General features: G+C 42.0%; 1 protein-coding gene across 4 annotated transcripts in view; it reads right to left on the bottom strand.

Annotated features, from left to right (window-relative positions):
• Positions 1-21,769, bottom strand: part of TBC1D22A (TBC1 domain family member 22A) — a 441,804-nt gene extending 420,035 nt beyond the window's left edge. For 3 of the 4 annotated variants that reach the window (XM_024216533.2, XM_024216565.2, XM_024216541.2), the window contains exons 1-2: positions 21,553-21,769; positions 5,931-5,987 (exon numbers count right to left, since the gene is read on the bottom strand). In XM_024216533.2, the coding sequence (XP_024072301.1) occupies positions 5,931-5,987; positions 21,553-21,614 (119 nt within the window). In that variant the 5' untranslated portion in view covers positions 21,615-21,769. The remainder of the gene's footprint in view (positions 1-5,930; positions 5,988-21,552) is intronic. The other variant, XM_024216549.2, reaches the window with a different exon arrangement.
• Positions 21,770-22,898: the final 1,129 nt, after the last annotated feature.

The raw sequence follows: 22,898 nt of genomic DNA, 5'->3' as shown, positions 1-22,898 counted from the left end.
GAACCAATCACAGAGATATACATTACTGGTTCTCATTTTCAAAATGGTGCCTCAAAGCCTCCCTCATTCGAATTGCCCCTCTCTGGGTCCCGCTGATAGCCCTGGTATCTGGCTGCTCAAAATCAGCAGCCAAGCGGTCTGCCTCAGCACTCCACCCCCGAGCAAGCCTTTCACCCTTAGCTTCACAAATATTATGCAACATACAAAATGCGGCTATGACCATGGGTATATTACCCTCATTGAGGTCTAACCTGCCATAAAGGCATCGCCAGTGCGCATTTTATTTGCCAAAGGCACATTCCATAGTCATCCAGTACCTACTCAGCTTGTTGTTGAACTGCTCCTTACTGCTATCGAGATTTCCAGTGTAAGGTTTTATGAGTCATAGTTGTAAGGGGTACGGTGGGGCTCCCAGAATCACTATGGGCATTTCAACATCCCCCACTATAATCTTCTGGTCTGGAAAGAAAGTCCCCACTTGCAGCTTTCTGTACAGGCCAATGTTCCTGAAGATGCGTGCGTCATGCACCTTCCCGGACCACCCCGTGTTAATATCAGTGAAACGCCCATGGTGATCCACAAGTGCCTGCAACACCATGGAGAAATACCCCTTCCTATTGATGTACTCCATCGCTAAGTGGTCTGGTGCCAAAATTGGAATGTGTGCGCCATCTATCACCCCTTCACTGTTAGGGAAACCCATTTCTGCAATGCCACCCACTATTTCATGCACATTTCCCAGAGTCACGGTCCTTCATAGCAGAATGCGATTAATTGCCCTGCACACTTGCATTAACGCAGCCCCAGTGGTCGACTTCCCAACTCCAAATTGACCAACCAACTGGTAGCAGTCTGGAGTCACAAGCTTCCACATTGTGATTGCCACGCACTGCTCTACCAACAGGGCAGCTCTCATTCTGGTGTCCTTGCGCTGCAGTGCTGGGGCGAGCGCCACACACAGTTCCAAGAAGGTGGCTTTCCGCATCCGAAAGTTCTGTTGCCACTGCTCGTCATCCCAGACCTGCATGACAATGCGATCCCACATTCAGTGCTTGTTTCCCGAGCCCAAAAGTGATGGCATGCAGCTGTTCCGTGAATGCCAAAAGAAATCTAAAGTTGCTCCTATCCATATTACACACCATGTCAGGCAACTGGGAGTCTCGTTCAGTTAGGAACTTCATGAATAACTGCACTGCCATTTGCATTGTTTTAATGACAGTTATCCGAAGATAGGAGAGCAGTGAGGGATCCATCCCTTCATACAAAGATGCCGGGGTGCACAGCAAATAAGGGCTATTGAAAAATGCCATGAAAGAAAGCCGGAAGCCCATGGAATGCTGGGATGGAAAACAATGCATCATAGGTAGGTACCCACAGTGCATTGCTCACACTGTCGATGATACTGCCCCAACTGTGGACATGCTCTGCCAACAGAGAGAGCAAGTGTTAACATGCAATACCTATTTTTATTATAGCGCTTTCTGAGTCTTAGCATAACTTTTGTCGACAAAATTCTGTAGTGTAGACAAGGCCTTAGACTTAGATTGCAAGCTTTGTGGGGAAGGGACAATCTTTTTAGTCTTTGTTTCCATAGCCCCTAACATAAAGGGGTCCTGGCTCATAAGTAACAAGTATGTGTGACATGGCTATTTTAAAAGTGCTACAATACTACTAATACTCAAATGCTTATGTAAAACTAAAATTTCTATCAAAAAAATTCTGTTTACGTATCTGTATTTTGGGACAGAACATTACTACTACTAAAAGCATGGGGATAGTTGTTTCACAGAAATTCATCCACTCCCGCTACTTACTTCCTACTTGATCTGTGATATTACAATTGTCTCAATGACTAACTGTCTCCACAACAGAAACGATTAGGATTCACAGGAGGAAAAAGTAGTAAGGACAGATAAATGAAGCAACAGATCTTCTCTGAAGGGGGAATTGTACAGAAAAAAAAAAGGATATGGCTAGTCTGCACAGTGGTATTCTTCACAAGTGCACAACATAGATGAAAATCAAAAGCACTTCTTGTACTCCGAGAAACACAAGCGTGAAAAAAAATCTTAGTATGAACACAAATCAGGATACTCTACCAGGAGCTCTCTGTATTCCTCTTATTATTGAAAAGTTGTTCCCTTCTTATATTAGTCAATCTTCCTGTTTACACTATTAGAAACACAAGGTCGGAGAGGTAATATCTTTTATTGGACCAACATCTGTTGATGAGATTCTTGTCTCTCACCAACAGAACAAGCTTGATAATTAGCAAAATTGGCAAGGAAATTAGGAAACATTTGTTAAAACTGGATTCATTCTTAACATTATGTGAGAAAGTAGCATAAATGCAGCATTAGAGATCAGAAATTATGTATACAAGGGTTAGGAAATTCTAAAAGTTAAGATTTCCCTCACAAATGTCACTTGACCACACTGCACAACACAAAAATTATAATAACTTGAAGGTGCTTCCTGTCAACCCCTATCCTGAGGTGAATAAACCAAGACCAAAAAAGTAGAGTTGTAAGGAGAAAGAAGAAGCTTTTGCACTGACGTCTGAAGTGAACATGCTCCAGAGTGCAATGTTAAATTGAACTTAATTCTTAACTTCCAGCAATGGCACTGTTGGCCTTTCTCCTCCCACTCTAACCCACTTTCTCTCTACTATATTAGCTCTTTTACCCAACTTTTTTCCTCTCTAAAAGATCAATAAGACTTTTATCCCAATATAACATCAACATATGTTTGCTTACACTGTGTATCAAAACTGAATTGGAACAATGTAAATAAGAAACAGATACATGATGGGGACTATGGAGTCAAGACTTACCGAGAGAAAAATGGAAAATAGGTCAAAGATTTTTTTTTTTTTTTAAAACAAAGTTTCCCTTTCACATGATTCACAGCCATATTTTCTTGCTTTGACTATTGAGCACTTCATTTCACAGCCTTAATGTTATACTAGCTAGGTCTTGCAGCTAGCATCTGTTTTAACAGGAAGAGACAAGACTGAAGTTATTTATCTTATTGAGCATGTTAACTCCTTGAATTGGAGTGACATGATAGGCCTATGAAGTTTAGAAGTGCAAATGAAGTGAGGTGTTCTTAGAAGCATCCAAACCAGACAGCATGTGCAAACTGCTCACTTTTAATATTCCTAATTTAAGAACTACTGGCCTAATTCTTCTCAGTTTTGGATTATGTATGTCTGAGGAAGTGACTAAAAAAGAATAAGGGAAGTGAAATTTCTAGCTAGTCATTTGACTAACTTAAAGATAGCTTTTTCCAATGTGAGCTGCCTTCACTTGGTAGCCAGCTGAAGTTCTTCCCATTCTGAGGAAATTTTATTATTTTGTGAATAAATAAATCAAATTAATTTGGGCCAAACTGTTTGCTACTGAGGTTGTGAAGTGGATTCTGGAGTAGACATCTTCTGTTTTCTCTGGTTGCTCTTAGGCCACCAATGCTCACTGAGATAAGAGAGGCATTACAATATTTCATTCCACAGTCTCTTATTTGGATGTGTGTCACTCCTGGCTGGTGAAAGCTAGTAAGGAAGCATTGTGTCCAATATTGGTGGAGACTATCAACACCTCCATTAGAGAGAGTTTGTTGCCAGCTCCACTTAAGCTTTTGTGTAGCCTCTGCTCCAGAAACCAATGCTAGAAGCTCACAGTGTAGCTAACTATCATACAGTATCCAACCCTCCATAGTTAGTCAAGACATCAAGTGAAGTTGCAAAGTGTTCCATCTCTTCTGGAGCTACTAGGAAAGTTAAACCAGACAGCATGGTTGCAATGCTTTCAGTATACTGATAATACCCAGCTCTCTCTGTCTCTCACTTGATGCAATCAGAGCTATTAAACACCTACCCCAACATCTGGAGGAGACAGATGGTGCTCCTCCATGCCTCAAACTGAAGCTCAATCAGGGTAAACATGAGAGAAAGCAAATGGGTTGGATGAAGCAACCCAAAGACATGGTACAAGTATCTTCCCCCACAGATAAGGGCACATATCTACCATGTGTTTTAATTATAAGAGTTTATAATATTGGGTTACTGGATTCCCCAGCTGCCGTTAGTCATATAGAGATAAAATTCATGCACTATTTTTTATTTGTCTACCGAAGATACTGCAAGAATTTCTGACAGATGTAGAACTTGCTAGATATAATCCATGCCTTTGTCACCCTCAAGATTAGATTACCTATATGGGCTACATCTTAAATCAACCCAGAAACTCACACTAGTGCAGTATAAACATGGCAGCCTGTTTCTTAAATGGCATTTCTTGGTGAAAATACGTGAAACCAGTGCTCTGTTATCTGCCATGGCTGTGTATCAATTTGTGTGTGTTGATTAAAAGGTAGCCGTTTTGAGCTATTAAGCCCTAAATGGCTTAAAGCTTGTCTGCTTGAGAGACAGAATCTCTCTTCCGCCCCCCCCAACCCTCTGTGCTATATTGCCACAACTCTCATGATTAGAGGCACTAAAAGCAAGAGCTCCCTTGTTTAAGAGAGGAGCTATCAGTAGAAAAGTTTCCAGGAGAGCTGTTCAGCATTGCACAACTTAATGTACAGGCCTGTTGGCCAGCAGGTCCCACTACAAGGTTTATTTACATGGGCTTTGCAGAATGGAGTGGCGGAAGCCTGCATAGGGATAAGGAATTTGACACAGTATGCGTCAGCTTATATATAGTCTCCTTATTAATGCCTGAATGTAGTGAATAGAACTGGAAAAATGGCAATACCAAATTAGAAAGACAACAGTACCATTACCACCTATGCAGAACCTAATCTCCTTTTTTCACCTCTACATTGACCTTGAAGTTCACTACATAGCTGCATGTATTGGGATTTTGATCAGACTATGGACTTAATTCTGTATTCTCAAGGAAGTTTTAATTTGAGTGAAAGGCCTTGAGTTTTCGATGGACACTGGAGAAACTGAAATAAAATAATATTTGTGTAGTGTATCTCCCATTTAAAGAAAGTCACTAATCTTTGACAAACTCGTTCTTCCCTCTGTATATTTTTCTCCACTCTATTATACTAAACTAGATTATAAAAATATAAAAAAACCATTCTATTTAGTAAGACATTTTTCTAAGTCTCATAAGGCACATGCACAACCCATTAAGTAAAATGGACATACAAGATTTGTCATGAATAAAAAGAACAAGTTAAAAGAATAAACAATAATAATTTCTTACTGTGGTTCTAAGCAAGCAAAGCTTAACGCTGGCATAAATATGCAAACATTTGTGCAGTTGTCACAAGCTAAGCAAGCACAGTATACATCACTGAATATTACAGCCAATAAGAAATACTGGATACAAAAAAATGTAGAGACAGATTTGCAAGCTGTAATTTTGATTTATGAACACAGGGATTGCCATGCCTGATCAGAATATAAAGTCTGGTATCTTTCCTGTGGCAATGACAACACAACATGTCAAAAGAAAGGTGAAAAAAGTCTCAATATTTTTAACCAACTATACAATTAGGTACAAAATTGAGAAATATAGCCTAGAACAGGAGATTAAATTAACCTCATTTTAGCAAGTTTAACTACAAACATTTTTAAATTGTTACTACTACAAATCATTTATATAAAATGGTAAATGTACAGAGCATTTTGCAAACAGACTAAGACATTTGAACAAGACACTCCAAAAGAGTTTGCAATTTAAGTCATGCAAGATACTGCACCAAATACCTAACAGCAGTTCATTGTAAGAATCAGGAAGCCAATGTAACAGCAGAAGTTAGAATGGGGAAGGGAATAGCATGATGTGGTTAGATATGGAAGAGGAAGATGACTAACAGCAGCATTTTGGACAAACTAAGGAAGAGGAGGAGGAGGTGGTGAGAGGCGAGAACAGGTCAGAGTTATCTAGTATTTTTTTAATTTTATGTTAACTTACGTTCCATGCAACAATGGATCAAAAGGAGGATGCTGAGCTCCATACACATGTTGGATACTAAAGATAGAAAAAGAAGTCATCACAAATTTGACAATTAAAAAAAAAATTTCAGCAACTTCCTGTCTCAAAGAAGCATATAAACACATAAAAAGAGTTGTTGCTAAATATACCATTATAAAGAGTGAGCAAAAGTCACAATATATGGGAAGCAGGGAAATCCCGATGGAAACAATGACCATTAAAGCGTAAGCTCCTCAGGACAGGGGTTTTGACTGAGCACAAACTGTTGAGACCTATTTTTTTATTTCTTAAATTAAGAATTCAAATGAAAACAAAAATTAAAGATTTTTTTTTTTAAAAACACTGCAAGTGCATGTTGCTTCTGAACCCCTTCCTTTTCCAATTAACCACATTCTTCATTCACCTCTCATTCAATCCTACAAAAACGCCTCAAAGAGATAATTGTAAAGAAGTTAATCATCCCTATTTCTGGAGGCATGGGTCATTTCCTTGTGGCCTTGGTTGCTACCTGATTAATGAGGTAATTTAACTATGTCTAAGCATCTTCTAACTTTCCTACAAACCCCCCAGATTTCCCCATAATATGGAATGTTTAACGGGTGGTTTAAGTATCTGATTTAGACTTAATCAGCATTAAGTCTGTAAGTCTCACCATGTGCCTTAGCACTACAGCTAATGGTAACTGATCTAACATACCACATGTATTACAGTAACTAAATGAAATGGGTTGAGAAAGTCTTAACATAAAATTCTATTGATTTTTCATTTTGTCATAGCATTTTAAAGAGTTTGCTTTTTAAAAAGATACAGAACACAGTATTGGGTGCCATATTATCAGCTAGCTAGGACTCATATCCAATGTCATTTCAGTCAATCTGCAATTGCTCCAAACCAGGATAAAAGTGTTACATCATAAGCTACAATATGGAGATATACAGTATGTCTACACCACAATTAAAAGTTAAAAACCCACAGCTGACTGGGATTCGGGCTAAGGCACTGTTTAAATGCAGTCTAGATGTTCGGGCTCAGGCTGGAGCCCGGGATCTAGGATTCTGTGAGTTGTTCAAACTTCTAGCCTACAATTAAAACAGCTCCTTACAAGCCCCACAAGCCTGAGTCAGCTGGCACAGGCCAGCCATCAGTGTCTAATTGCAGGGTAGACACACCAACAGTTAACATGTATCATGTACTTTATAAACAATTTGCATGATGTTAGACAATTACATCATGCATCATCATAAGGGCTCCTTTGTAGTCACTACGGTACATAAGGTCAATCAGTTCAAGACAGACACAGTATACAAGATGGCATGCATTAGAGAACAAAAACAATGGCAATGCCATGAAATAAATAGGCTTGTAAGTACAATTTCATGTTCAACATCCTTATTGAGGTTATAAAAATGTCACTATGTAAGAAATATAATAAGATTTGTCCTTCTCAAAATAAAAGTAAATTTACTTGCAAGTTTCAACCTGACAAACATCTACTAAAATTAAGATTAAAGAGGTGGTGCTTATAATGTAAATACTGACACAGGCTATCATAGGGGTAGGCAATCTATGGCACGCGTGCCGAAGGCGGCACACGAGCTGATTTTCAGTGGCACTCACTCTGCCTGGGTCCTGGCCACCGGTCCGGGAGGCTCTGCATTTTAATTTAATTTTAAATGAAGCTTCTTAAACATTTTTAAAACCTTATTTACCTTACATACAATAGTTTAGTTCTATATTATAGACTTATAGAAAGAGACCTTCTAAAAACATTAAAATGTATTACTGGCACGCGAAACCTTAAATTAGAGTGAATAAATGAAGGCTCGGCACACCACTTCTGAAAGATTGCCGACCACTGGGCTATCCTATTGTAGCATGAACATACTCATCTTAATGCTATATGTTCACAAAGAATGCCATACCTGCACTTAAACTACTTTCTCATGGCACAGTTCAAAACCCAAAATGCAATAAAAGTGACTTTAGTGATATTTGACAAAGTAAATAAAGTATTGTTACTCGCCCTCTTACATAACACAGCCAGAGTAGATTGTAAAGTACTAATATTGTTACAATCATTCTTCTAAAGCAGGGCCAAGTGAGTGGCCATGGGCAACTGGTATTTTTCCCAAAAAACTGCAGAAACTCATGGATATCTGCCCTGTTCCGCCTCATGTTCCATATCTACATGAGCTCATTTGGAGATGCTATGTGCCCTGCTTTCAACAACATGTCTATGACACACAGCTGTCTCACACCTATTAGACACACTAAAAGCTCTATATGAAAGCTACAAGAGAGCAACTCCTGGATCAAGAACAGCTAGCTCAAACTAAACCCAAGAAAGACTGAAATAATGCTGGCTGAAAGGAGGAAACACCTCTAAACACCTACTCAGGACCTTCCGCCGACGTGCATGGGCTGAAATAGTGGAAAAGCAGCATCACTTGCCCCATAACCTCAGCTGTGCAGAACACAATGCCATCCACAGCCTCAGAAACAACTCTGACATTATAATCAAAAAGGCTGACAAAGAAGGTGCTGTAGTCATCATGAATAGGTCAGAATATGAATGAGAGGCTGCTAGGCAACTCTCTGACACCACATTCTACAGGCCATTACCCTCTGATCCCTCTGAGGGTTACCAAAAGAAACTACAGTACAGACCCGTTTACGCGCGGATGTAGGGAGTCAAGCCATCACGACAGCGTGTTAACGGACCGCGGGTTAAGAGGGCCATGCTGAAGTATCTTAAGATATATATACACACACACACACGTATAATTATCTAGGATTACATACGTATTCACAGCGTCCCAAATAGTGCAGGCTTATCTGTTAACAGCACTTTGCAAGAATATAAATTCAAATGTGTAATCTAATTAAAACATTACTACTACTACTACTACTACTACAACAACAACAACAACACAGGGGTGAAAGAAACTCAGGACACTTACCGGTACGGGGTGGTGGCGGCTCTGTCCCCCGGAAGGGGCGGAGCCTCGGTGGAAGGGACGGGGCAGGGCTAGGGGTTAGCATCCCCCAGCCAGCCCTTCCAGGCCTCCTGGTCCGCACTGCCCGGAGTTCCTATGGCACTTTAAAGGGCCCAGGGCTCCAGACGCCGCTGCTGTGGTAGTGGCATCTGGAGCCACGGGCCCTTTTAAATCGCCGGCCCCGGGGCAGCTGCTCCCTTTGCCCTCCCCCCGCCCGTCGGCGGCCGATGGGGTGGAGGGTGAGGGGGGAAGGGGCAGCAACGTTAAAGCGCTGCCTCGGCTGCGCTTTAAGAATGGTCCTTTGCCATGGCAGCGCTTTAACGTTGCTGCCCCTTCCGCCCCCCCTTTGGCGGTAAAGACGTACAACACGTTTCCGCTCCATACTTCCTGTCGATTTCTATGTCAGTGAGTTAGTGAGCAAATCTGTAGTGCTACATAGCAAGTTCCCGTACCGCATGTTAACGAGTCTCGCGTGTTAAATAGGTAGCACTGGGAGGCATGGCGCTACCACGCGTTAAGCGGATTCGCGCGTAAATGGGTCTGTACTGTATGTCATCTGCTCAAGAAACTCCCTGAAGCAGCACAGGAACAAATCTACACAGACATCCCCCTAGAGCCCCAACCAGGGGTATTTTATCTGCTACCCAAGATGCATAAACCTGGGAATCCTAGATGCCCCATCATCTCAGGCATTGGCACCCTGACAGCAGGATTGTCTGGCTATGTGGACTCTCTCCTCAGGCCCTACGCTACCAGCACTCCCAGCTATCTTTGAGACACTACTGACTTCCTGAGGAAGCTACAATCCATTGGTGATCTTCCAGAAAACGCCATCCTAGCCACTACGGATGTAGAAGCTCTCTACACCAACATTCCACACAAAGATGGACTACAAGCCATCAGGAACAGTATGCCCGATAATGTCACAGCAAACCTGCTGGCTGAACTTTGTGACTTTGTCCTCACCCACAACTATTTCAGATTTGGGGACAATTTATACCTTCAAGTCAGTGGGATTGCTATGGGTACCTGCATGGCCCCACAGTATGCCAACCTTTTTATGGCTGACTTAGAGCAACGCTTCCTCAGCTCTCTTCCCCTAGCGTCCCTACTCTACTGCGCTACATTGATGACATCTTCATCATCATCTGGACCCATGGAAGGAGGCCCTTGAGGAATTCCAGCAGGATTTCAACAATTTCCACCCCACCATCAACCTCAGCCTGGACCAGTGCACGCAAGAGATCCACTTCCTGGACACTACAGTGCAAATAAGCGATGGTCACATAAACACCACCCTATACCAGAAACCTACTGACCGACGTACTTACATACATGCCTCCAGCTTTCATCCAGACTACATCACACAATCCATTGTCTACAGCCAAGCTCTAAGATACAACCGCATTTGCTCCAATCCCTCAGACAGAGGCAAACACCTACAAGATCTCTATCAAGCGTTCTTAAAACTACAATTCACACCTGGGGAAGTGAAGAAACAGATTGACAGAGCCAGAAGGGTACCCAGAAGTCACCTACTACAGGATAGGTCCAACAAAGAAAGTAACAGAACGCCACTAGTCGTCACCTGCAGTCCCCAAATAAAACCTCTCCAGCGCATCATCAAGGATCTACAACCTATTCTGAAGGACGATCCCTCACTCTCACAGACCTTGGGAGACAGGCCAGTCCTTGCTTACAGACAGCCCTTCAACCTGAAGCAAATTCCCACCAGCAGCTACACACCACACAACACTAACCCAGGAACCAATCCTGATTGCCAACTCTGTCCGCATCTCTATTCAAAGGACACCATCATAGGGCCTAACCACATCAGCCACACCATCAGGGGCTCTTTCACCTGCACATCTACCAATGTGATATATGCCATCATGTGCCAGAAATGCCCCTCTGCCACGTACATTGGCCAAACTGGACAGTCTCTACGCAAAAGAATAAATGGACATGAATCAGACATCAAGAATTATAACATTCAAAAACCAGTCAGAGAACACTTCAATCTCGCTGGACACTCAATAACAGACTTAAAAGTGGCAATTCTTCAACAACAAAACTTCAAAAACAGACTCCAATGAGAAACTGCAGAACTGGAATTAATTGCAAACTGGACACCATAAAATTAGGCCTGAATAAAGACTGGGAGTGGATGGGTCACTACAAAAAGCAATTTTCCCTCTGCTAATACTCACACCTTCTTGTCAACTGTTGGAAATGGGCCACCTTGATTGCATTGGCTTCGTTAGCACTACAAAAGTAATTTTCCCTCCCTTGGTATTCACCCCTTCTTGTCAACTATTGAGAATAGGCCACTTCCACTTTAATTGAATTGGCTTGTTAGCACTGACTACTTGGTAAGGCAACTCCCATCTTTTCATGGGCTAGAATATATGTTCTGCTTACTGTATTTTTCACTCCATGCATCTGATGAAGTGGATTTTAGCCCACAAAAGCTTATGCCCAAATAAATTTGTTAGTCTCTAAGGTGCTCCTACGACTCCTTGTTGTTCTTCCCATCACAGGCATCTTCCCTTCATTCATCAAAAATTGTGTGGCCTCAAAGTCTTGCTCAACCAGCGACTGTTCTTAGATGCCCAGGTAGTGGCAGTAGTATGATATGCCCTTTTCTACCTTCTCCTTGCTAGGAATATTCACCCCTTCCTATCAACCAAGAATCTGGTCACCATAATTCATTCAATTGTCCCTTTCAGACACTCTCTGATAGTGGGAGGTGGAGGAAAACAATTTAAAGGTTCAGCCACCCCCAGAACAGCTCAAGGTCACACACACACAGGCAGGCCCCCTCCCCTTACTCTCAGTCTCCCCTCCAGGAAAGGAACGGCCTCTCCCTGCAGCTCCCAGCTGTTGCTCCTGCCTCTCCCTTCGGGATGCAGCTCATGGGCTGTGGCAGCTGCCGTGCAGGGAGGGGCAAGGCTGCACCATGTGACTGATCAGGTCCAGAAAACTTTGGCAGTGGAATGTGGTCCTCTCCCCCACACCTAGCCTCTGCCTTCAGAGTAGATTACTATAATCCAGTGGATCTGGGGCTGAAGGTCAAAGTAATGTAGATGCTTCATTTTTGCAGAGTGTAGCAGTTTGCATTCTCAGCAAGACAGACCATCTCTATATGCAACCTTTCCTATCCAGCCATACAACTATTTCATCTAGCATCTCAAGTATTGCAGCAGCTTTTTCACTGGTCTTGACAAATACAATCTTCCCCACTGATATCCATTCAGAATGCTGCAGCAAAGATCATTTTCTTAGCCTTTCACATTGGCCATATCATCCCGCTCTTTGCATTCCTTCATTGGCTGTCTCCTCTTCTCTATCATACCAAACACAAGCTATTGGTCTTCACTTTCAAGGCTGTCATGACCTATCCCCACCCTGCCTATCATTTCTCACTCCTGCTTCCAATTGGCCCATCACATCAGCTTCCATCACCCACTTGTTACATTTTCAAACAAACACATTCATGTTTTGTCCCATTCTTTGCCTCATACTTTGAGAAGATCCCCATAAACATCTGAAAAACTAATTATCTTCCTTCAAAACTGTACTTTGCTGTGAAGCCTACAAAAAAAAAATCTGACAGTGGTTAGGCTGTTGGTGTGCAGACCACAACCTATCATGCTAACCGATACTTACTCATTCTCTCTTTGCAATTCCCAATCTGTCTGTATCTGTTATAACTAGTCTTATACACATATTGTTCACTCTTTGGGGAAAGGACTGTATTTTTGACAACACCTAGCACAATGGGGTCCTGGTCCATGACTGCGACTTCTAGGTGCTACGATATTACTATAATAACTACATCACTCCTGTACTCCGCACTTTTTGTTGGCTCCCAGCCTCATCTTCAAAACCAACAACAACTCAGAGCTCATCGACAGCGTTCAGCTCTCCATCCACAAGTCCTTCTTAAAAGGCTTCTGCCCACGATAGACAAAAATAATGCATTATTAGTCACGGAGGCTTGGCTGTTGGATAAGTACTGTTACTCCTGCAACTGAGAGGTGAAGGGAAAGAATTGTTGCCTCACTGCTCCTTTGGTACAAATGACCAAAATGTGCACAGAGAATAATATTTATTTTGATTCAGTGTTAAGGATTGGGTAGAAATGGATTTTTTTTTATAACTTGTGTGCAGTGAAAAAAATTTAATACTCTTAACTACTATTTGTTTTCTTGCTCTTAAAAGAAAATCAGTACGATTGGCAGCACTTGTGCTCCATTCATTTTTCTCCACACCAACCTCTTACCATAACTTCTAAGCTAATAGTTTTGTTCATTGCCTGCTGATACTCTGGTCAACAGCAAGAGACACTGCCAAGGTCTGGACTCAGACATTAGATTGAACACCCAGACATGAAAACTAAAAAGAGAGACACATGCAGGCCAGTCCAGTGGAATTAATTGGCAGTGTCCTATCTATGTATTGTGGGTTTCCAATCACAGACTCAATTCAAAGGTTGTTAGGAGCCAGGAATGCAGTATTTAGGGGGCAGATATTCTGTTGATGTAAGCTTTCATAGCTGTACAGAAGTCAATGGAGCAGTGACAAATTCACACCAGCTGCGGCCCTTCCCTTTAGTCCCTGAAAAGGAGGGCTTGACATCATTCAGCAAAGTACTATGAACCATCAAGAAATCATGCTGACAGACTCCAAACACCTAGGAACTGAAAAATAATGTAAAATAAAGCATGAAGAAGAGAAGGACCCCCAGGGTTCCTCTTACAAAAAAAAAAACAAAAAAACAGAGTTCAACAGTGGTAAACAGTCAGTAGGTCCTGTACATCTTCTGAAGGGTAGTGTGTACTCTAATAATGATTGGATCTACAGATAAGCTTAGTATGGAATTATATTGAGCCTTCATACATTAAAGTACAAACAGTATGATGGCAATATGCTCCACCTAGAATGAATACGAGCATGCACATGGCAATTAGTAAAGGCATTCTCCCATCTGAATGATCATGGTGCCTTTTGGGCCCTCAGAAAAATACCATGTTTGTGGATACAGCTGGTGAAGAAAGAATTGTTCAGGGTTCACTTATTTCCCTGACAAGACAAGACACGAGTTTTCAAGTTCTTTAACACTGTGAATGGCTTTCCTTCTCATCCCCAAGCAGATGGATCACCTCCCCTTTTATTATGGGATATCCCTGTGACAGTTATGGTAATTGTTTGCATGGACAAGGAATAAGTAGTTAAAATCACATTAAATATATTTTCCAATGAAATTTAATAGTAGAAAAAACAGAACTAGTAGCATGTGACCTCTAAGATCTGTGCACCTATAGCCCCATAAACTCCCAGTAGGCCACAGATCAATTTGGAACACAGGAATTGCTGGATGCCCAAGTTCCATCTATCTAGCATTCCATTTCCAACGGTGACCAGCACTTGATAGTTCAGAAGATGCAAGAAACCATCTAATGTCCTCTGGTAATGAGTTCCACAGCCAAAGTATGAATTGTATTAAGAAGTATTTTCTTTATTCAATTTTAAATTAGACACCTTTCAATTTCATTAAATTATCCCCTTGTTCTTCTGCTGTCAGGAAGGGAGAACTGATGCGCCTATTCTGCCTTCTCTATACAATTCTTTATTTTGTACTTTTATCATGTCCCCTCTGATTCACCTCCTTGCTTAGGTAAACAATTGCAGTCTTCTCAATCTCTCCTTGTATGAGAGTTTTTCCATACCCATAATCATTCTCATCACCCTTCTTTGGGTCCCTCTAATTCTACAGTATCTTTTTTGAAATGTGGTGATGAAGCTGAAAACAATTTAAGCCAAATTAGCTGAGAGAAAAAATTAAACAGAAATGTGAATTTTTAAAATAAATGAAAATAAAATAAACAAAAGGAGGGGGAAAGCTGATAGCAAGGAATATAAATTAGAAACTAGGAATTACAGAAAACTGATAAGGAAAGAAAAAGGACACAAGGCGGAATCTATGTTCAGCAGAGTTAAGGCCAATAAGAAGGAGTTTGGTGTATTAAGAACAAAAAAGGATCTGCCAATGGTACTGTTTCATGATTAGATAGAAGTTGTAGGATTATCAATGACAATGCACAAAAGGCAAAAGCATTTAATAAATATTTCCTGTTTTGTATTGGGCACAAGACAGATGATATATTCACATATGATGATTATGATCAAAAAGAAGAAATACTTTCTACTCTAATAGTAACTCAGGAGGAGGTTAAACCAAAGCTACTGAAATTAGACATTTTAAAAATCAGAATCATCAACAGGCCAGAGGGGACCACTGTGATCATCTAATCTGACTTCCTCCATAACACAGGCCTAGGGTTGTGTAGTTAATCAGTCCAAAAATCATTAGTTGACTTACTGATCAACTATTTGAAAGCACTAGTTTACTAGAAAAACAACAAAACAAAAGAGTAAAACTTTATGGTCTCCAATAGCTTTAGCTTTCTATAGATACCTATGCCTAATTACAAAAATAAATAATGTATCTTAACTGAGTTATTTTAACTCAGAAAAATGCAGAATAAAATTAAATGAAGTTGTATAAAAAAAGGAAAATAGCACCATGATGCAATCAGAAAGTTAGGTTACCACCTACATAAGGGCATTCTTGCAGGAACATTTGACAATATTTCACCACAATCAAATAATAAGCAGTCAGTTGACCCGCTTGCCAAGCCTACTGACAGGCCGTAGAATTTCTCTGAATTAATTCCTGTTTGAATTAGAGCCTCTTGGAAAAAATCCAATCTGCATTTTAAAGATTTCCAGTGATGGAAAATCTACTACATCCCTTGGTAAGTTGCTCCAATGGTAACTACACTCTCTGTTAAATATGTTGTGCCTTATTTATAGTCTCAATTTGTCTAACGTCACTTTTCAGCCACTGGATCTTGTTATACCTTTACCTGTTAGACTGAACAGCCCTTTATTAAATTTTTGTTCCCCATATAGCTACTTACAAAGTGTAATCAAGTCATCCCTTTTTGTTAAATAGATTGAGCTCCTGGAATCTATCACTGTAAGACATACTTTATAATCCTTTAATCCTTCTCGTGGCTCTTCTCTGAACTTTCTCCAATATGTCAACACACTTCTTGAATTATGAACACCAGAACTGGACACTGTATTCCAGTAGCACTTGCACCACTGCCAAATAGAAAGGTGTACAACTCAATCCAGAGTTTTAAAATAACTGTCTGAAGACCACTAATGTTTATTTTTAATAAGTTTTGGAACACTGGAGAAGTTCCAAAGTACTGAAAGAAGGATAAGGTTGTGCCAATATTTTAAAAGTTAAGAATGAACTGGTAATTATAGGACTGTCGGCCTGATATCAATCCCAGGCAAAACAAGGTGGATAAAAATCAATTGTTTAAAACAAAAAAACAAAACAAAAAACGTTTTTTTAATTTACATTAAATACAGGGTTTTTTTTAAATAAACTAATTTAAAATTAAATTTGAAATTGACGACCTGTTAAGGCCTAAACTTACTGTAATCTGTTAAAATCATTGAAATTAAATACAAAAATAATATTAAACACTACATGTTTGCAACCAAGTTTTAAAGAAAATCAAAGCACTGAATTTGTGAAAGTAACTGGCTAAGCACCTGGAACCAGAATTTGTTGAAGTACTAAACCAGATTTTGACAGCAGTAGTCTCTTCTGCAAGTGCAGAGGAAATATTTTCATTTCAGTTTATTCAACTAGTTCAGTACAATGACTAGTGCAGTTCAAAGTTAAGAAACCAACTGGGAGCTGAAAAAGCAGGAAAGCTTGTTATCCTCTTCCCATCTCTAGGTGTGAGAGAATGACATCTAAAGTCTTGAAGTACATGGTAACCAGAAACTATCAATTCAGTTCACTAACTACAGATAACACTTCCTTGTTTAGTAAACCAATTGGTTTTAATTGCAAAACATGTTCTGATACATTTAAAAAAAAAAGTTTATCCAGCACACTTAAGGTAGGTGTTTTTTAAAAGCTGGTTTTGTGCAGCACCGACCCCGGAGTGCCCCAGGGGCTGGTTTTGTTCAACATCTTTATTAATGATCTGGATGATGGGATTAATTGCTCCCTCAGCAAGTTTGCAGATGACACTAAGATGGGGGGAGAAGTAGATACGCTGGAGGGTAGAGATAGGATCCAGAGTGACCTAGACAAATTGGAGGATCAGGCCAAAAGAAATCTGATGAGATTCAACAAGGACAAGTGCAGAGTCCTGCACTTAGGAAGGAAGAATCCCATGCACTGCTACAGGCTGGGGACCGACTGGCTAAGCAGCAGTTCTGCAGAAAAGGACCTGGGGATTACAGTGGACGAGAAGCTGGATAGGAGTCAGCAGTGTGCCCTCCTTGCCAAGAAGGCCAACAGCATATGGGTAGGAGCATTGCCAGCAGATCGAGGGAAGTGATTATTCCCCTCTATTCGACGCTGGTGAGACCACACCTGAAGTATTGCATCCACTTTTGGTTCCCCCACTACAGAAGGGATGTGGACAAATTGGAGACAGTCCAACGGAAGGCAATGGAAATGATAAGGGGGCTGGGGCACATGACTTACGAGGAGAGGCTGAGGGAACTGGGCTTATTTAGTCTGCAGAATAGAAAAGTGAGGGGTGATTTGATAGCAGTCTTCAACTACCTGAAGAGGGGTTCCATAGAGGATGGAGCTAGGCTGTTCTCAGTGGTGGCAGATGACAGAACAAGAAGCAATGGTCTCAAGTTGCAGTGGGGGAGGTTTAGGTTGGATATTAGGAAACACTATTTCATTAGGAGGGTGGTGAAGCACTGGAATGGGTTACCTAGGGAGGTGGTGGAATCTCTATCCTTAGAGGTTTTTAAGGCCCGGCTTGACAAAGCCTTGGCTGGGATGATTTAGTTGGTGTTGGTCCTGCTTTGAGCAGGGGATTGGACTAGATGACCTCCTGAGGTCTCTTCCAACCCGAATATTCTATGATTCTATAATTGAATATTTATCCAAATAGACAAACCATTAGTAAAAATTAATCTAGTAAAAAAATGCATCACTATTTTCTAACATAATAGAAAATGTAAAAATTAAGAATCTGAATAAATGTAAGTTAAGCTATACTATTGCTTAAATACATGTGTATAGATATAGTGTATCCTCCTGGTTAGCAAAAAGCAGCACCAATTTAGTAAAGGCTATATTTAACATGTTTTAATGGTTATCATCCAATGAGTGTCAGCCTTCATTTAAGAAAATAACTAAAAAGTACAAATGTAAAACACAATTAAAGTTGATGACTTAAATCAAGGTTTTTTGCTTGCTGATTTAAACCATGATTAAAAATTGCTGTTTAAATTGCTTTGATTTAAAAAAATCAAGCCACCCTGAACTAACAGAGAGGAAATATAATTAATGCCAATCAACAGGGTTTTATGGAAAATAGATCTTGTCAAACTAATCTCATATCTTTTTTGATTAGATTACTGTGACGTTGTGCAGTCTATACGGTTTTATAAAAACATGATAATAAGTGAATATAATGTAACTGGGATAGTTTTATAAAAAGTGACTATAATGCAAATGGGATATGCTTCGTGCAAAAGGTCTCTTGTAAGGTATCATTACAAAGCTTATAATCTACCGAGTATGATCATCTGATTTGTATAAATGTACCACTCTTGTATCTAAAACTAGAAATATAAAACATAACTCTGAGGGCCTATTGTAATTATGTAAAGTGTGGGCCATTAATGATGGTTTGGAATCTTGATGACTCCCATTAACAAGGACCATTGTCTGCAGATGACTGTGTTTACCTGTGAGTCTTCCTGTATATGTGTGTGCTGGCAAGTGAGTAATGAAGTCTTGCAGTGACATGTGATCATGTCACCTGAACTGGAATCCATCTTTAACCTGGTGCTTTTCCAGTGAGGGGGGGTGAAAACCCAGAGGGACAAAGAGTTCCCGCCTTATGCAAAAGATATATAAAGGGGTGGAAGAGAATAGAGAGGGAGAGGAGCCATCATGGAGAATCCCCTAGCTAACACCTAAGCTGGAACAAGAGTTGTACCAGGGGAAAGAATTGTGCCCAGGCCTGGAAGGTGTCCAGTCTGAGAAAAACTTACTGAAGCATCTCTGAGGGTGAGATTATCTGTATTTAGTTTGATTAGGCATAGATTTGCGCATTTTATTTTATTTTGCTTGTGACTTACTTTGTTCTGTCTGTTACTACCTTGAACCACTTAAATCCTACTGTCTGTATTTAATAAAATCACTTTTTATTTAGTAATTTACTCAGAGTATGTATTAATACCTGGGGGAGCAAACAACTGGGCATATCTCTCTATCAGTGTTATAGAGGGCGAACAATTTATGAGTTTACTCTGCATAAGCTTTATGCAGGGTAAAACGGATTTATCTGGGTTCAGACCCCATTGGGAGTTGGGCATCTGAGTGCTAAAGACAAGCACACTCCTGTGAGCTGTTTTTGGGTAAACTTGCAGTTTTGGGACAAGTGATTCAGACCCTTGGTCTGTGTTGGAGTCAAACAGGAGTGTCTGACTCAGCAAGACAGGGTGCTGGAGTCCTGAACTGGCAGGGAAAACAGAAGCAGGAGTAGTCTTGGCACATCGGGTGGCAGCTCCCAAGGGGGTTTCTGTGATCCAACCCGTCACAATTACAATTTTGGTTGATGAAGGTACTAGTGTTGACAGAGGCTGCGTCTACACTACAGTGGTGCAGCTGCATAGACACTAAAACTTCCATTACTATAGTAAATCAACCTTGCCGAGAAGCAGTAGCTTGGTCAACAGAATTCTTTTTCTACCTAATGTTGTCTACACTGGGACATAGGTCATCTTAACTACATCTCTCAGAGACATGAATTTTTCCACACCCCCCTCAGCAATGTAGCTGGCTCGACCCAACTTTCTAGTGTAGACCAGCCCTTAGACCAGTGGTTCTCAAACTTTTGTACTGTTGACCCCTTTCACATAGCAAGCCTCTGAGTGTGATGCCCCCTTATAAATTAAAAACAGTTTTTTATATATTTAACAACATTATAAATGCTGGAGGTGACGCGGAGTTTGGGGTGGAGGCTGTCAGCTCGCAATCCCCATGTAATAACCTCACGACCCCCTGAGGGGTCCCGACCCCTAGTTTGAGAACCCCTGCCTTAGACTTCTGTAAGACATTTTATTTGACGTTTTTCTAAAAGTTATGCTCTAGTTCAAAGAGGAATTAATTCAAGTAAATCCTATGGGCTAATATATGCAGGAGATCAGACTAGATGATCACAGTAGTCTCTGCTGTTTCTACAATCTATGAATTACTGCACACAGTGTAATGAATCATATCAACTAATTCTCCTCTGTTCACTACTTGATTGACACACACAAAGATTTCTAACTGAAACCTACTGAGATGAGCTGCTCAAGTAACTGAATGATTTGGCACATAAAAATTCCAATTGTTAGTTCAACAACAAGAAAAGCTACAGAGAAGAATTGAAAGACATCCTGGCACACTTGACAGCAAGGAGCAAAGAACTCTTTGCTATGGCTACCACCCAAACTGAAATTGACAAGAATCTGTTCAGAGAGACAAGGTGGGGGAAATCATATTTTTTAATGGACTAACTTCTGTTGATGAGAGAGAGACACTTTCTAGCTTACAAACAGCTCTTCTTCAGGTCTGGGAAACTTAGGCCTAGTCTACACTGCGGGTGGGAAATTGATCTAAGTTACGCAACTTCAGCTATGTGAATAACGTAGCTGAAGTCAACGTACTTAGATCTACTTACCGCAGTGTCTTCACTATGGTAGGGCGACTGCTGACGTTTCCCCATCGACTCCGGCTACGCTTCGAGAGTGCTCCATTCATCACGTCTTCACTAGACGTGATAAATCAACCCCCGCTGGATCAATCGCTCCGGAGATAAGTGTAGACAAGCCCTTATTCAGAGTGTCAAAGAAAAGGGTGGGCATGGCTGCAACACTGCATACCTTGAAATATGTGTTATCTACTTATGCTAAACAATCTGTCCCACCTCCTATTTAACTGTGACATTCTGAGCAAGTTTCCCAGAGCAAAAGAAAAGCTCTGTGTAAGCTCCAAAGCTTGTCTCTCTCACCAATATAAGCTAGTCCAATAAAATATATTACCTGGCTCACCCACATCCTTCAAGGCATAGGGAGCATAGAAGTCAAGTATTTTTGGTTTACTGTACATCACTCAAGCCAAGCAGCAGAGGACAGCGCTCATGCTCTACAGCTGTCCCTTACAGAAGCACAGTGCAACTTCCAGAGGCTAGTTAGTTTCACGGCTATTGCTACAACTGCTGTCAAACGTTAGCTGTTCTCCACCCCTGTGTGCCGCAGCGCCGGACGCCAGACCCTCCTCCCGAGGCCACGGGGGCGCGGTGCAGAGCCGCCCTCAGTACCAGGTGAAGGGACCATCCTGCCCCTAACATACACCCCACGCTGACAAGTGACCCCGCCGCCTTCCAGCACCCCCAACCCGCCACTAACCCCACATAGCCCGGACGGAGCCAGCCGCCCCACTGCCACCCTCCCTTCCGACAGGCCAGCCTCCTTCACACACTCACCTCCCCGGCACCTTCGAGCCGCTCCGCTTCCAGAACTGCTTCCTGCCTCCGTCGTTCGCCATGGCTCCCGTCACCTCATCCCCTTCGCCGGAGCGCGGCGCCTCCCTCCGTCCGCCTGCTCGGTTCCCCACGGCACAGCCCACTCTGCCCGACCCAATTCCTGGGAGTTTACTCCATTCCAACCGCTTCCCATTTACTAGGCGCAGAGCGCTGCCATAGTGACACCGGGCAAAAAGCTCTACCGCCATTGGCCGGCGGTGTCCCGCACCAATCAGAAGTAAGTTTACTGACGGCTGGGTCAGAGTCACCCAATCAGGGCCGCTCGAGTCGGGGTCTGGCGACTGGGAGCAGCTGGCAAAGGGAGGTGGGGAGCGAGAGCCAGAGCAGCCCCGGCCCCGCCTGTCGCCACGCCCCCTCCCTAAAGTCCCGCCCACCTGCCAACCGTGGTTTTCCTCCCTTAATGTCTCGCAACTCCCTTCTCATGTGTGCGGGGGGGCTCTGCTGTATAGATAGTCCCCAGGGGCACTGTACAGACAGACTCGGGGGTGAGGAGAGTGCTTTACAGACGGTCTCCAGGGGACGCGTTGGTCTAGCCTACCAGGACCTTTCCCCTCCACCATTTGGGGCGGGTTAGGGTGCTAACACTAGGGTTACCAGATAGCAACTGTGAAAAAAATGGGACAGGGGGTGGGGGATAATGGGCACCTATATAAGAAAAAGTCCCCAAAAACGGGACTGTCCCTTTAAAAATGGGACATCTGGTCACCCTAAGTAACACCAGTGAGTCTCCTAGGACAAGTCTACACTAAAAAATTAAGTTGACTTAAGTCAAGATATAGCTACCACCGTAATTAAATTGATTTTTCATGTTGATGCTACGCTCCTGTCAGCGGTGCGTATCCTCACCAGGAGCACTACCACCGATTTAACTGACAGTGTGAGACACAAACAGCCCGGCGCGGTCAGCCCTTGCGGCAGGGCTGTGCCTGTCAGCCTGGTGAGGCTCCAGCCTGTCAGCCCTGGAGGTGGGGCTCTGGGCTATCAGCCCTGGCGGTGGGGATCCAGCTGCCAGGGGCTGACAGCCAGAACTGTCAACACAGTGTCTACACTGACGCTGCATCAATCTCAGTACATCGGCCTAAGCGCTATGCTACAGAGGTGGACTTATTAAGTCAGTGTAGAGGGCGACTTACATTGGCGGGAGCAACAATGTAGTGTAAATGGTTACAGAATTAGGTAGCCATAGCTACATTGCTCTGAACTGTGAAAAATTTCACACCATCTACAATGTAGTTGGGTCAACCTACCCTCATTGTGGATGGAAGAATTCTTCCATTGACCTACCT

The sequence above is a fragment of the Terrapene carolina genome, unplaced genomic scaffold (assembly GCF_002925995.2).
Source record: "Terrapene carolina triunguis isolate 2854851 unplaced genomic scaffold, T_m_triunguis-2.0 Scaffold68, whole genome shotgun sequence".
Classification (NCBI taxonomy): Eukaryota; Metazoa; Chordata; order Testudines; family Emydidae; genus Terrapene; species Terrapene triunguis.
This window is presented reverse-complemented; position numbering and strand designations above follow the sequence as displayed.